Source organism: Talpa occidentalis, unplaced genomic scaffold (genome assembly GCF_014898055.3).
Source record: "Talpa occidentalis isolate TD23 unplaced genomic scaffold, MPIMG_talOcc4v2.1 talOcc4.8, whole genome shotgun sequence".
NCBI lineage: Eukaryota > Metazoa > Chordata > Mammalia > Eulipotyphla > Talpidae > Talpa > Talpa occidentalis.
The window spans coordinates 80,207,840-80,223,554 of record NW_023605194.1 but is presented as its reverse complement, the minus strand read 5'-3'; the positions used below and the strand labels follow the sequence as shown (position 1 = coordinate 80,223,554).

Here is a 15,715-nt window from a genome sequence, read left to right as displayed (position 1 = left end):
GATGTGGTACATATACACCATGGAATATTACTCAGCATTCAAAAAAGATAAACACATGCAATTTGCAGCAACATGGATGGCGCTGGAAGGGATCATGCTCAGCGAAATAAGCCAGAAAGAAAAAGAAAAATACCGGATGGTCTCACTCATAGCAGGGATCTAGAAAACTTAAATAAGGGACCAGGAAAATGAATAACTATAAGAAAGTGAAAATCAAAATCAACAATAAACTATGAGCCAGAGACACTTTGTGGGGGTGGGGGGTGGGAGGGGAGGGATTGGGTTCAAAATGGGGGGGTTGCAATTGTATGGGGAATATAAAAATAAAATCTATTATTAAAAAAAAATAAAAAATAAAAAGAGCACAAAGAAATTCAGTGTGTGGGGGAGAGTAGGAGGTTCTAAATCTTGCAATAGTGGTGATTACACGACTGCATACATTTGTCAAAACTCATTAAATTATAATCTCAAAATGGGTGAATTTTGGTTGGATGTTGATATCATAATAAAACTGATTTGAAACATCATGAAAGATGTACCTTGAAAGGAAGAAACTGTATGAAAGCAAGTTTCAGCAGACTTACTGCAGCTTACACTAAAACAGAGCAAAATAACTTCAAGATCCTGAAGAAATTTTGATATAAAAATGCCCATGGATTTTCACTTTACCTTACAATTGCAGGTTAAAAATAAATAATGCTCATAACGATCGCAATGAAATTAATTGACCATAGCTGAAAGAATGGCTACTTCTCAAGCAGATGCATCAAGGAGATTTAGGCTTGAGTCTACACTGCAGCATTTACAAAGCTCAGAGATGGAGATGACAGAATCACTTACCCAGAACACTGAGGGGGATAATGGAACAATTATGAGTCACCACCATGCAAAGTTTTTTTGATTATGACCAATTTTATTTTACAACTGTATTGTTGGGCACTTTATGGCAATATGTAGTTTATCCAATGTTTATTTTTGCATATTTTTATTTCCCAAAAAAACAATAATTTTATACACAACATCTTTCCAATAGTAGTCAACTTAAGAGATGATTTATACTGTAGCCTCAAGGATGCAAAAACAATGAAGCAAATCTCAATGATGGGTACGTTCTTATTTGTCACCACCATGACTAACAAAAAGCTTGAAATTTGTCCCTTTGAAAAGTCTTTAAAGCAAAAGAAAGCAGCTTGGGAAAAGTTCAATTTCAAACATTTAATATACCATTTAAGTAAAAAAAAAAAACTTTAAACATTTTAAGTTGTAGGCTTCATGTAGTTCATACTTATTTGCTCTTTTAGGCATTCCTATAAATCATAAGAAATTAAAAAAAATCATTTTTGGTATATGATTACTAATGGTTCTCAAAATAACCATATGGAAGTTATACTGTTTGGAGAATGGTGACTTGATATATGTGGTGCATTTAGCACACCCAGAGTTCTAGTTTTTTTCTGTACTAAACATCACATTCTGTACTAATCATCCAGTGGGTGGATTTGTTCAGGGACTTCAACAAGGTTCTCATCTGAGAAATGAAATAACACAGACAATAAACTTAGAGGTTTATCCTATCAAAGAGGTAATCATTTGTGATTGCAACCTTTTAAGATAAAATATTGTATATTTTAAATTACTTCATTAACTAAAGTATGATTTGACAAAACCATAGCTTTCTGGATATAAAGCATCCAGGTAACATTACTGTTCAGTACCATGTTTTATTTGTTTATTTTTGGTATGTTTGCATAATGCATCCAGAGCTACAGATTTTCCACAGTGCTTTTCTGCCTCATTCAAGTATAATAAAAGTAGAAATCTATAGACGCTCTAAGGTTAAACAAACTGTACATTATATAAAAATTAACTTAATTTACAGTCAAAAAGTATTGGCAATGCCCTTTATAAATCCTAGCAAAGATTCATCACAAAGGATATTATAATCCACATATGTGGTCATAACCATACAAATGCCATTTTGATTGATGTGATACAGAACTGAGTATTTGTTAAATGTACACATATAGAATCAGCATCTTGCTCTATATACATTTATTTTAAAGTGACAGTATTGTCAATATTAATCTAAGGTTCAGGTTTTCTTACTGCATATTTATTGTTGCTGAGGCAGTTATGATACAATAATGCAATATCCATAATTATTTTAAATAAACAAAAACATTTATCCTGCCAACAATAGAAAGAATATTTTTATCTAAAAATCACACAGAACATTGCTACATACAGTTTTACAAATACTGAAAAACATGACCTTAAGGCATCTGCTAGGAAGGCAGATGTGCATTTATTTATATGAACTAAATTATTCATGAAAGAATATTGCACAAAATCATATTCAAAATAAAATATGCTTCTTTCTATATGCACATAATTCATTATCTTGATCAAATCAAAATGTTTAATGGTTTCTCAAAATAATTTTGCATCTTAAATAAGCTTTAAGGAACAGACACTAACAATGTTTGACAAAGTTTGTAGAAACTACTTCCTGTATTCAGAAGTGATTTGGGGGCATTAGATTGGGATATTCATTTAACAACCTTAAATTTATATTCTGATTGCAAATATCAACTCATAATCAGGGTCTTTTATGCTAAACAAAATGAAATTCATATTAGAAAATTTATTAATGAAAATAATATTTTCTTGAAAATTCAGCTTTTCTAGAAGACAGTGAAGGTTTACTGATTATGAGAATAATCAGGGTTTGTTTCCTCTTGTCCGGTAGTCTGCTTCACCTTAGTTAAGAAACAACTAATTCATTAGCATTCCTGGATTCTATTATTAGGATATTAGCATAGACTCCTAACAACAGCACTGTCAAATGCAATTTTAATTTTAAAGGGGCAAGGGAGGGAACTGTTCTAGAAAATGCTGGTATCAAGAAAACACAGTAAAATTGAATTCCCATCACAGGCATCCACACCTTCACCCAATCTTCAACTGAGTAAAGTGGCCCTATGTATGGCAAAGGAGCAACATCCCATCAGGGAGAGCCCTTTGCTGCCTGATTATATAAATGAGCACAGTGGGAGAGAGATCAGATAAACAAAAAACACTTAGCTTTTAAGAGTCTCTGAATCTGTCCTTAATTTAAAGTAGATATCTTGATAGCAGCTTCATTATACTTAGTACAATAATAAAGTTAATGAAATTAGAAATAGTACTATGGTTCTATACTTACAGCATTTTAGATTAAGCAGCTTTTAAAACTTTTTTTTTTGGTGTTAGAATTTTGGACTAAATTTCTAAGCAAAATATTATTATTATTGTTATTATTAATTACCATTATTATTATTAGCAACAGAGATTTAAATTCAATTTCCTTTTGGTCAGCTCCTGCAGAGGAGGGACATTGTCAATTCTTTTATTGCCCAACACCCTCAGTTACCATACCTTGCATATAACTGGTACAAAGAATCATTAAGTATTTTTTAAATGGATAAGTTATTAACTTTTAATCAGAAAAACAACCATGCCATTATCTCGGTGCCTTTCTAAAATATACTGAAGTAAATAACCATAAAAATATACAACTTAACACTTACACAACCAAAAAATAGCTCCTAATTTCATCCTCTCCTCTTCCATCCCCCTGAAATGCTATGGATGCTGTATCTGGGCAAAAGGACAAAAGCTAGAGCAGTTTCATGGAGAGTCATAACTGCTTGGAGGCCACATAAAAGACTACGTGCCAGAGTGAAGTCTTAGTCATTTAGACAATTCTGTTGTAGAACAGGTGTTGCTTATTTGAAAAAAAAAAAAAAAATGTTTAGACAGCAGGGGATTTACACATATTTGGCTTACATATGATAGAAAATATAAACATGGTTGAAAATAATACTTTTATATCAGAACTCACCTTATTTTTACTTCATTCTCCCTATGTCCACAGTAATACTGGGAGGTCTTTAAGAACAGAATTTGAATACTCAAAATTTTAATGGTTCGAAATTCCAGTACTTGCTGCTAGTCTTTTGGATATTTTCCAAGAAAAACATGTAGACTTTTTGTTTTCTTTTTAACATGGACTATAAAAATCTGATTTTGTATGTTAAAATAAGGCACAAATAGACTTTAAAATACGTTGACATAAATTGTGAGTGGCTAAATTTCTCCAAAACACAGTAGTGAAATATCTTTTGAGATGACTAAAACACAGAAAAAGGATTTACATTTCTGAGACTATGTTTAATAAACAAATGGACTAAAGCCTAAATTTTGCCTATGCTATAGTCACATTTATTTCATTCTTCACACTACAAATTCTGATGCAAACCACCAAAAAATAAAACAAAAAAAAAAACCCTCATTCTAATAATCATTTTAAAAGGCTACCTTAAATTCTTTTTGAAACTTATGAAGGAATCCTTCCCAAGCAAAGTGACCATTTTTCCTTCTCATTTAAAACAGGTTTTCTAATATACGGGCTTCTTTTATTATGTACTTTAAGTAAAATGGAATTTTACAATGAGTATATAGAGGCAAAATTTGACAATAACCTTGAGTCTTACTTTTGTGTTAAAAAATAAGGATTAAATACTTTTTCCTTTAATATATACAGTATGTCTTTATAAGAAAAACATTATTTGTCCTTTTTTATAAGCATGAATGAATGACTTTTTCAAATAAAATATATCTGTTTAGATTTTGGAATGTAGTTTTCGAAAAACAAAACAAAACCTAAGTCAATTTCTTTAAGACTGACTTGAGTAAATATTGCTTAAGCAATGTTTTAAATAAAACAACTTCCATGACTGTTGAAAAATAATCATTATTGGAGATATATAGAGTATATATACTGAACATGCTAATAGCAAATTAAACATAATGACTTTTTTTCTTACCATGCCTGTTAATCTAGCCTATCATGAAGCAACCATGCATGATTCCTTTTCAGATGAATTTCACAGCTCAACAGTGATTTTGAGGGAGAGACAAATCTCCCATGCAGAAGAATTCTAAATAATTTACATAGATACTCTTCCCTAAAAAAGAAGAAATATAAGCCCCTACTCCATGAGTTTGGGTTATACATAGTTATTTCCATCCAGAGACCACAATATGACAAAGAAGGGGAAATGAATGCACAGGGGAAAACTTGACCAACACTACCTCAGTTAGGTTATCAAAGTTAGTATCAACACACACATATTGATTGTATGTGCCCTTGATGTGATGTGATGAAAAGGACTCTTATATAACCTCCCTCTCCTAACCCCATAATCCCAGGGTAATTATAAGAAAAATACCAGAAAAATTGCAATAGAGAGATATCCTATAATATACCCAAATAGCACATTTCACAACTGTCAAGGTCATCAAAAAGGAAAGCATGAGAAACTTCATAACCAAGAGGGAATCTAAGGAAACAAGACAAATGTAATGGTGTCCTGAGTGGGAGGATCCTGGGACAGAAAAATGATATTAGGGAAAAATTCAGAGAATCTGAATAAAGCATGGACTATCAATATTGATTCATTAATCATGGTGAATCTACCATATTAAATGTAAGATAATAATAGGAGAAATTGTACACAGGAATATATGGAAACTCTCTTTGCTTTCTTCATAATTTTTCAATAATTCTATAACTGCTAAAATAGGAAGTAAATTTAAAATGATGTGTTTTGATAGAGAATTAGGGAAAAGAGAAAGGAACATTTTTTATCAAGATAGTTTCTGTTGCATTTGGCTTACTGGGGTGGATTCCTATATAGCAAAGGCATACAGATATTATAAAATGCTTAAAGTGTCACTTGTAAACAAAAGTCATTCATTTCACATTGTAATTCAGCACTTCATATATTTCACTGAGTGAACAGTAAATTTGTACCTTTATATTTCTTGGAAAACATGGCTGCAGTGTCTATAAAAGAGCTTTTTACTTTGAAAAAAAATGAATTCTGTCCTTAATTCAATGAATAGAAAAAGGCATTATTGCTGTACAGAACCCTTATAAGTTATCTTTCAAAATTTACCAGTAATTCCATAAATTAATTATGCTTATTATAGGCTTACAATTAAGGCAATTAGTGGGTCAACAGTTTCAGCAGTTTTAGGCTAGTTGTGACAAGCTTTGATATCGTCATCATTTCATGCTCAACCAGGTTAATATAGCAGTTACTTGTTATGTAAAAGGGTCTCATATGCATAGTTTAAATTAAATGAATGGCATTAAGCACCAAATACTGGGAAATCATATGTTCAACAGCTATTTTCATCAGAAATACTAAATAGTATCTGATTTCAGAGCACAGTAGAATAATTAGCTTTACATTTAAAAATCAGTGAATAATATACCCACAAGATGAATGAGTGGGAGAAATGTATATTCCAAGTGAAAAATAACTGTTAAAACAGTAGTAAGAGTTGCCATTCCTACAAAGAACTCTGCTTACTATATGGATTATGTAGAATCCTACATTTTCATAGAAGCTTGCAAGCATCTCCTAACTGTTGATTAAGCTTGTTTTCCACTTGTGTTTTCTTCAGAAATGTTTAAGTCCTGTTGGAAGGAAGGTGTTAAGTGACATAATGACACTACTTCATGAAGCAGTCCACTATCTTCTGAAGTCTCTGTGGTTTCTTGTCCTTCTTTCTCCCAGGGGACAAAAGTAGATGAACGTCGCCCAAGGCTGGGTATATGCAGGTCATCTGAAATCTGGCTTAGTGTTTCCTTTTGTTCTGTTTTTCCTTTATCAGTTTGGGAAACTTCAGACAAAGCCAGCTCTGGGAAATCCACTCCTGAATTGGAAGCTGGCTGTCCCACTACTGTAGGGCTACTCACATCATCAGCACTGAGGTGTTTTTCACTGTTTTCCTCTTTCAGCATAAACAGGGAATCTGCCAAACCACCAGAGGAAACCCGCTTCCTGGGAGATGGAGGGAGGTGTCTGCCATGCAGGGCACTATCATCTTGCCCAAGATGCCACTCTGTTTGATCACCAGAACCAGTGCAAAGTAGGGCCAGATTATTCTCACTAGGAGCATTGGATTTATTCTGAAAGAAGAAACACCAAATGCAGAAATCTTTGAAAAAATTAAAGCATGACTTAAGTAACAATATTTTTATATTTAAAAATCAGTATTAATATCTTTCAAGGCTGGGAACTTGCAGTTGCTCTCAGAGGAAATACAGTATTACTACTCAATTTGAACACCTGCAAATGGCTCTGTTAACAGTAATAAAATGAGACCGATGTTGGTTTCCATGTCCTTGCAACTATCATCTATAGAATTCATAGCAGATTGGAAGTGTTGGTAAGTGTGTGGAGAAATGTGAATTCTGGCACACTGTTAGAAGGAATGTTAACTGGCGCAGCCACTACAGAAACCAGTTCCTCAGAAAATTAATAACAGAACTATCATATGATCCAGCTAATCTACTTCTGTGTATATAACCAAAGGATATGAAATCAGTATCAAAAAGATGACAGCACCCTCATGTTCATTGCAGCATTCTTTATAATAGTCAAAAAATGGAGAGAACCTAAATACCCACTGACAGATGAGTAGATAAAGAAAATGTGGCATATAGATATAGAATGTAATATTATTTAGCAGTAAAAAGGAAATACTGATATTTGTGACAAGATTCATGAACCTGGAAGGTATTATGCTATGTCTGAAATAAACAAGATACCTATAGACAAACACACCATCTGATCTCACTTATATATAGAATCTAAAATAGATTCATAGAAATAAAGTAGAATGATTGTTATTGGGGGCCTGGAGAAGGGGAGAGTTGGGGAAAGAGAAAATGGAGAAATGTTAGTTAAAGGGTACAAAGTTTCAATTATGTAATAATAAATTCTGGAAATCTAATATACAGAATGGTGATACAGTTGATAATACTGTATTGTATACTTGAAATTTACTAAAATGAGAGCTCTTAAGTGCTCTTACCTTAACAAAATAAAAAGGAAAAGAATATGATAACTATATGGTGATGAAGTATATAAATTAGTCTGACTGTGGTAATCATCTCATAATATATAGGTATATGATAGCATCAAGTTGTGCCCCTTAATTATATATATATATTTTGTCAATTATATTTCAATAAAGCTGAAAAATAAAGAGGATTTGTCTTTTTTTAAAAAAGCAAAAAATAATTTAAAAAAGTAGCCTAAGTATATAATCAGCACCAGGTTCTGGAATTACTTACAATCAAAATAGGGCTGCCATTATTCATATTTCTATCTGTCATGTGATTAAAAGATTTAGTTCAAGTCTGTTTAAAGCATTATTCATTTGTGAAGGAATAAAATGGGAAAATTAATTTAATATATTTATTAAATTTTTTGAAGATCCAGAAAATATAGGAAAACCATTGGAATATATCATGTTTTTTTTTTTTTTTTTTTTTTTTTTCAAGGGCCTTCATCATAAATGGATGTTGGACTTTGTCGAATGCTTTCTCAGCATCTATTGATATGATCGTATGGTTTTTGTTTTTCTTGTTTAAAAAATTTTCCAGAAAAAACAACTATAAATTTACACTGCAAGAAAATATAACTTCACAAAAGAATTTCAGTTAATCACAATACCCACTAAAACTGAATAAATAAAAGGAAAAATATTGGAATTCTGTTATTAGATATAATTCTTAAGGATTAAGTATTATCACTTTGAGGTTTTGATACTTATTAAATGCCCTACCAACCAAGGGTGTAAGAGCAGGCAATCACAGCAAGGGTAAGAATGACCTCATTGCATTAAATGTTTTCATTTTATTTTATAAGATAAAAATCAACTAACCGTAGGCTTGTAATCTATATCATCCATTGATCTAAAGAAATCCAAGCTCTTTGCTGCTGCCAGCTTTCCCTGATCTGAGCTATGTGTGCTCAATGTATCAAGGATCTCTCCTAATAAGTCCATTTCACCTGAGTAAGGAGTCTTTACTTTTGTTTCAACAGAGTCATCACTTTCATAAAAATAAGTAGAAGTTTCTTCACCATCTTCAGAAGACAACCTGAAGAAAAATAGTAGTTATATAGCCACAAATGCTGCATATAAGCAACCTGTCACCACTTACATTTAATTAATAAGAGTCATATCCAAAGTGATATTTCAGTGGAACAATGACAAAATTAATAATTGGTTCATGGACAAATTCTTCATAGTAATATATCCTGTTTCAAATACTGTAAATTCAGAGCTTTGTTAAGAATAAACAAAACAGTTTTTGGTATGCAATCAATCTGGAAGCAGAAGCAGAGCTTTTCACAGCCTAAATTTGTGTGATTTGGGACATTATCCTTATAAGATAGAATACTTGAAAAGTTTGCTATAGCCCAAGTTCAGTATTTTCAGATGGTTTTCCTTTTATTTTAAAAAATAATGCATACTCCTTTATATAGACAAAAGTAGAGAAAAGAATGCCCATTTTGTCATAAAATTGCTGAAAAGTTAAATGTATACTATTAGTCCATTTACTGTACTTAACAATTATTTTTTAACTGTATTTTTTTTTTGATATCACTATAAACTCAAGTCCCTCCCCATCTTCCTGATTCCACTGGTTTCAACTGATTATTATCACTGCTCCTGATATTTAACCTGTCCCTCTCCAGTAAGAGGGTAGGAGTCTAATCTAGGGTGGGTTCTTTAATATTATTCCAGATATTTTTGGACTATTTCAGGTTATTTTTTGCTTTCCCTCTATGATACTCTAATGAGCATCGATTGCTTTTGCAAATATTGCACAGGAACAAAATCTATATCTGAGTGTGCACACTCTTTGAAAATAGTTTTTGTAACCTAAAACTTCTACTATTAAGCCACACTGTTTATATGACATCAAAATCCATTACTTACTTGCTTGCTCTTTCAATGGCGTCGTCATCATCATCATCATATAGAACACCATCCAGACTCTTAAGCGGTTTTTTTAAGCGAGCCTAGGGAGAGGAATTGACAACAAATTGGCACTGGCAGTTTAAGTTTTCTTTATAAATTATAAAAGGACAATTTGATTTAATAAGGAACAATTTTAAAAGAAATACGCATTCAAGAAAGAAGGGGAAGTAGTCAGGTAATATTTATCTCAACACTTACTAGTGCCTCATATTAAAAACAAATCACTGGATATATACAAACAATGGTCCAATCACACACTTTCAGTTCCTGATTTAGGGATACTCGACTTAAAACCAATCAAATGTCCATGCTTATCCACATATACCCCAAAATCTCCAATTTCAGTAATAATCAATATTTGCCAACCATGTTTCTCTTATACCCCACCTACACTATCCCTCACCCCTAAATTTTTATTTTTATTTATTTGTTTGTTTGTTTATTTATATAAGAACCGGGGTACAGGCCAGAGGCGTGGGAGGGTGAGAGGATTCACCAGAGACAGAGAGGGGAACAGAACAGGCAGACTGACGAAATACACTGGTGAGGGGAGCAGCGGATGAGACAGGAGAGGTCTGCTTGCCATGTGGGTTGCTCTGAGGCAGGTGGGGATCGAACCAGCACTGCAGAGGCTGTGTATAGCCTCACAGCGCACCCTAAATTTTTAAAGGAGTGCTTTCTCAAATCTTAATGACCATATAAATACAAATGTAGAGTCTCATTCAAAAGTGGTTCTGCAGCTGGAACTGAGTTTCTGTATTTCTAACAAGCTCTTAGGTGAGGTTAATGCTGGCGGTCACACACTGAATAGCAAGGTTTTGAAGGAAGTCTTAGACAAACTATCATCTCTCACCTGTAAGTACTTTATTATGTATCTTTATCAAACACATTTTTTAATACAACCAAAATATCATCATAGCTAACAAATCAACAACTATTTTTTAGTTTCTTCTGTGCTCAGGCCATATTCACATGCCGCTATTACCCCAAATATATTTCAGTTCACTTATTTGGACCAGTATCCCAACAAGGTTAACACTGCATTGGGTTGGTATTTCTCTCAAACCTCTTTCAGAGGATTGTGAATTCCACCTTTCCCTTCTCATATGATGGTACTGTCCTTTAAATGTTACATTTTTCTCATTTCCTATAAACTGGCAGTTATATCTGGAGCTTGGGTAGATTCTATTTCTGTTTTTTTCTCAGTTTAGGGCAAGGAAATAGTCTGGGTGTGTGTTTTTTATTGTATCACATTAGGAGGTATATAACATTTAGATGTCTCACTTTTGGTGGTATTAAGAGTGGTTCATGTCCCCACGTACGGTGGCTGATCTATCCTTTATAAATTTCCTTATCACTCCTTCACGGTTTAGCATCCTATTATAATCATTGGGTATTCTTTTCAATCGGGGCTTCAACTGTATCCTTTTCAAAAGCATCCCTTTTATATTTATTTGTTAGCATTCTTTGAAGAATTTTTATTAATTTATTTATCTATCCTGATATGTGTACAGGAAAGACAGGACAAATCCTTCATTCTTTTCAGTTTATTAAACAATTTCAGAATAATAAGCTAATGTCCTATCTCTGAAGATGAGCCATGAGAGATTTTTATCTTTCTTCATTTGTATGTATTTGATGTGGCTCAACTTACCACTGTGTTTCTTTTTGATGTTCAATCTGTATCTCTTTGAAATTTACACTGTGATTATGTTTTTAAAACAACTCTTGTATTTTAGAATTGTATTGTGAAATATCTGCACATTAAATGATGTGCTGGTGGGTATTCACTACAAAAATATCCTTTGGTGGAGAGGCATAGGCAGAGCCGGCACTGAATAAGATTGGCCAGGAGTTGACAATTTTTGAAGCTGTATGAAAGGTACCCAGGAATTCTTCTTTATCTTCACTTTTGCATATTTGAATAATATTAAGTGTCTTTACACAATAAAGATATGATTTTTTAAGTTTTTTTTTTTTTTTTTAGTTTCTCCAAGGGAGAAGGGGAGAAAGTGAATCCAGTAAAAGGGGTCAACTGTATGGTGTGGATGGAAAGTCAACTTTTGGTGGTGACACAGTAACACACATAGATGCCACATTATAATGCTGTACACCTGAAACTTATATAATGTTATAAACTGTCAATTTAAAAATCCCATCTTTTTATTTTTTTAAGGATTTATTTATTTATGCATACAAGAACTGGGTACAGGCCAGAGGATTCACCAGAGACAGAGCAGGGAGCTGAACAGGCAGAGAGACCAAAAACACTGCTGAAGGGAGCAGCAGGGTGCAGCGGGTGAGAGAGGAGAGGTCTGCCACGCCATGTGGGTATCTCCCTGGCAGGCCAGGAATTGAACCCATGCTGCAGAGGTTGTGGACTGCTTCACAGCGCTGTACTCAACCCCCTGCACCACCCCAGAGCAGCCCAAAAGCCCCATCTTTTATTAGTGGTGGCACTATCAAGTTGGTTCTTGTGTCCTTTAGTTATGACTTCAGAAGATTTTAGTAAGTTCCTTGGTTTTGGCACAATATGATACTTAATATAAATTAAAACTTTTTTTTTTTTTTTTGCCTTGGAATCATTCACTTTTTCTAAAAGCCTTGGTTTCTTTAAATGGGAAATGGTATCAGAAAGACATTGGCTGGGTGCTATCATCTTTTTGGATGGGTAGCAGCAAACCTGAATTTGGAGACTTCAACTATAACAGTTAGAGGGAAATCTGTCTTCTGTACCTGATCTTCAATCAAGATAACCATTTTCTTTTATTGCAGTTATGAAAAGCAAGAAAATTTCTGGAACCTATAGGAACTGATCCCTACTATTCTAACTTCTCATTGTGTGGTCATGGCAGAAAGGAAGGAATGAGTTCAGAAATATGTTCTTGTAACCCCTGCTTGCAATGCTTCCAGAGTTTCTCCATAAATTTTGTCATTAACAAATGACCAAAGTACATTAAAAAATGTATTCAAATTACATGATTTTTTAAGATCTCAAAAAAAGAAAACTTAAGGTCAGGAGAAAAATAATTACAGTTTAACCAACATTTAAAATAGAGGAAAATAGGGCCTCCCTGGTGGTGCAAGGGGTTAAGCACAGCAGTATGAAGCAATCTGAAGCCTCTGCAGCATGAGTTCAATCCCCGGCCGGCCAGGGAGCAACCCACTTGGCATAGAAGACCTTTCCTGTCTCGCCCGCTGCTTCCCTCAGCGGTGTATTTCACTCAGTCTGCCTGTTCTGCTCCCTGCTCTGTCTCTGGTGAATCCTCTCACCCCCCACATCTCTGGCCTGTACCTCAGTTCTTGTATGCATAAATAAATAAATCTTTAAAAAAATAGAGGAAAATAGCACACTAACCTAGACACAACTGAAACATAAATGACTATAAGAGAAAAAAAATCTCAAAACATGTAATAAAAATTAAAATATGTATGCATTTTTGTATATATATGTACATATATTTGGGGAAGGGATGAACATCCTTTTTATTTTTCTAACTATAAAGATAATAAACAGAAGCAAATTCCAGTACAATGAATATTGTAAGATTCAAAGAAACATATTATTCTATATAAGATCTGGTTAGAAATCTCACAGTAGTAAGTATGCAACAGGAAAGTCTCTAAGGGTTACTAAACACTTTGATCATAAATTATTATCCAGAACTCCCTGAAATAAGCACCACGACAGTCATAATATGGCCTGTATTTGAGAACAGACACTTTGTAAAAAAGAGTAATTATGTAACATATTAAGGGAGCTAGAAGTAGTCAGCATGGTGAAAAAATTGAGAGAAAGAAAAAAAAGTTGATTTGGGGGGGGGAGGGAGAAAAAAGAACCCTATAAATATTTTTTCAGAGTTCTGCTGATGTAGCACAGTGCATGTAACTGTGAAGTTACTTTAGGTCCTGAGTAAGCCTCCCACTGCCTGTACATCCAAAGTGTGCTGTTATTTAAACTTTTCTCTTCTCTGTATTTTGAAGTGGGCATACTTTTTCATAATCTTTAATGAGAAAGTGGGAAGGGCCTTTTCTTTCTCATCAGAGTACTAATAACTGTCAATCATGATGCTGTTTTTGCACCTCCAAAGTTTAGGCTGTCTGACTGTAAGGAAATCTGGGTGAACATAACAGTTAACACATTTTTAATTATAAGATTCAAGCCCTTCAAGTTCTGATATTTTAAAACATAATTAACATTTAAGACACCAAGGGTATTTATAATAATTAATATGGATAACACTATCCATATTTTAGTCCTTAGTTTCACACTGATTTTTGTAATCTTAAGCAAAATCCTTTGGCATGTGATTTGTTTAATGGAAATGAACACTAGTAATCAACTCTAATTTGGAGATTAATAAAATGCATTTAAGTAATAATTTATTTAAATAAACAATGCTCTCAGAAAAAAAGGCAAATATTCTTTTTCTGCCAAATGAAATGCAACTATTTCAACTACCAAAACATTTTGCATGAACAAAAAAATACAACTACAGTTAATCAAAAGGATGTTTCTCTATTCTTCAAGTCATCATCATACAATTTTATCTTTAAAGCCTAAATATACTTTTGTCAGACTATGCCTCAATGTTACTTCATTATCTGCTGATTTTATGCCTTTGATTGATGTAAACCTTTAATTTCTTTCAAGATAAAGTTCAAACTTTTTAGTACGAAGAGACTCCCATCCAAACATGATTGAGAATCATTGTTTTGCTTTGATTTCTTGTTCTTTAGTTCGTGTTCAAGAGGCTACCACTCACTACGTTAGCCAGAGCAGGTTAATTTCCATAGAGATTAGTTTTCCCCTTGCACAGAAGATGTCCTTTGTCAGCGTTTCCCTTCTCTTTCTTCTTTACTGAAAAAATCTTACTAATATTTCAACAATTGACTCAAATATAACCCCTGCAGTCTTCTCTTTACATGGTAAGTGGTTTACTGTGTCACCACAAATTTGGCAAATATCTGGCCAATGCACTTTTAATCTGCTCTCATCTCTGTTCTGAGTTCTCTATGTAAGTGGGATCCACATCTCCTGATTTTTCATGACTTTTGTAGTCCTTCCCAGCATGGACAACAGTATGTGTACACAATAGGTGCTTAATGAATGTTTCTATAATAAAGAGATGTGAAAAATTCAAAGAAAAATGAGATACCACTGCTGCCTTCCCTTCAGGGAGTATAGAGTAGCATCTTTTAGATTTTCAATAAGTTTTTTTTAAAGATTTATTTATTCATTTACACAAGAACTAGGGTACAGGTTGAATAACTCTGTTGCACTTCATTTATCAGGTGTTGCAAGTTTGGGCTCAGTCCTTGCTCCCTACTTTGCTTTATCCCAATCCACAAGGCATCACAATAGACTTCTTTCAACCCTCTATGTTTGCCTTGATTTGTTCAACTACAGGATCTCTGTATAATGTTGATTCTTCTGCCTGAAAAACACTTCTCTTGTATTTGTCCCCTCTTCTTTACCCCTACTATCTCTTTCCATACACATCTATTCTCATGAGAAAATCTGTAGTTAACTGCCTATGCTACACCTCATTCTTTACTACCCTGTGTTGTAGAACACTACAGCCTCTAACTTGCTGACAAAGAGAGTTTTTAAAAGGACAATATGACAATGTTGTACTCCTCTTTAAATAAGTTCTTCATTGAGTCCTTACGATTTTCAGGATGTCATACTCCTTCTCTTTACCCAGAGGGATTTGGCTAAGCTAGCCTCTCTGGAGGCTCATCTACTATCAGAGGTTTGTTGCAGTACTCCCAAACCATCTTCCTCTCTCATATGTCTCCATATGTCTTCTGCCTCTGCCTT

At 33.6% G+C, this 15,715-nt stretch overlaps 1 protein-coding gene across 6 annotated transcripts in view; it reads right to left on the bottom strand.

Annotated features, from left to right (window-relative positions):
- Positions 1-765: 765 nt before the first annotated feature.
- The window catches only part of DENND1B (DENN domain containing 1B), a 220,084-nt gene continuing 205,134 nt past the window's right edge, over positions 766-15,715 (bottom strand). For 5 of the 6 annotated variants that reach the window (XM_037496569.2, XM_054690298.1, XM_037496570.2 and 2 more), the window contains 3 exons: positions 9,850-9,932; positions 8,788-9,004; positions 766-7,024 (listed from right to left, as the gene is read on the bottom strand). In XM_037496569.2, coding sequence (XP_037352466.1) covers positions 6,485-7,024; positions 8,788-9,004; positions 9,850-9,932 — 840 coding nt within the window. In that variant the 3' untranslated portion in view covers positions 766-6,484. The remainder of the gene's footprint in view (positions 7,025-8,787; positions 9,005-9,849; positions 9,933-15,715) is intronic. The other variant, XM_054690299.1, reaches the window with a different exon arrangement.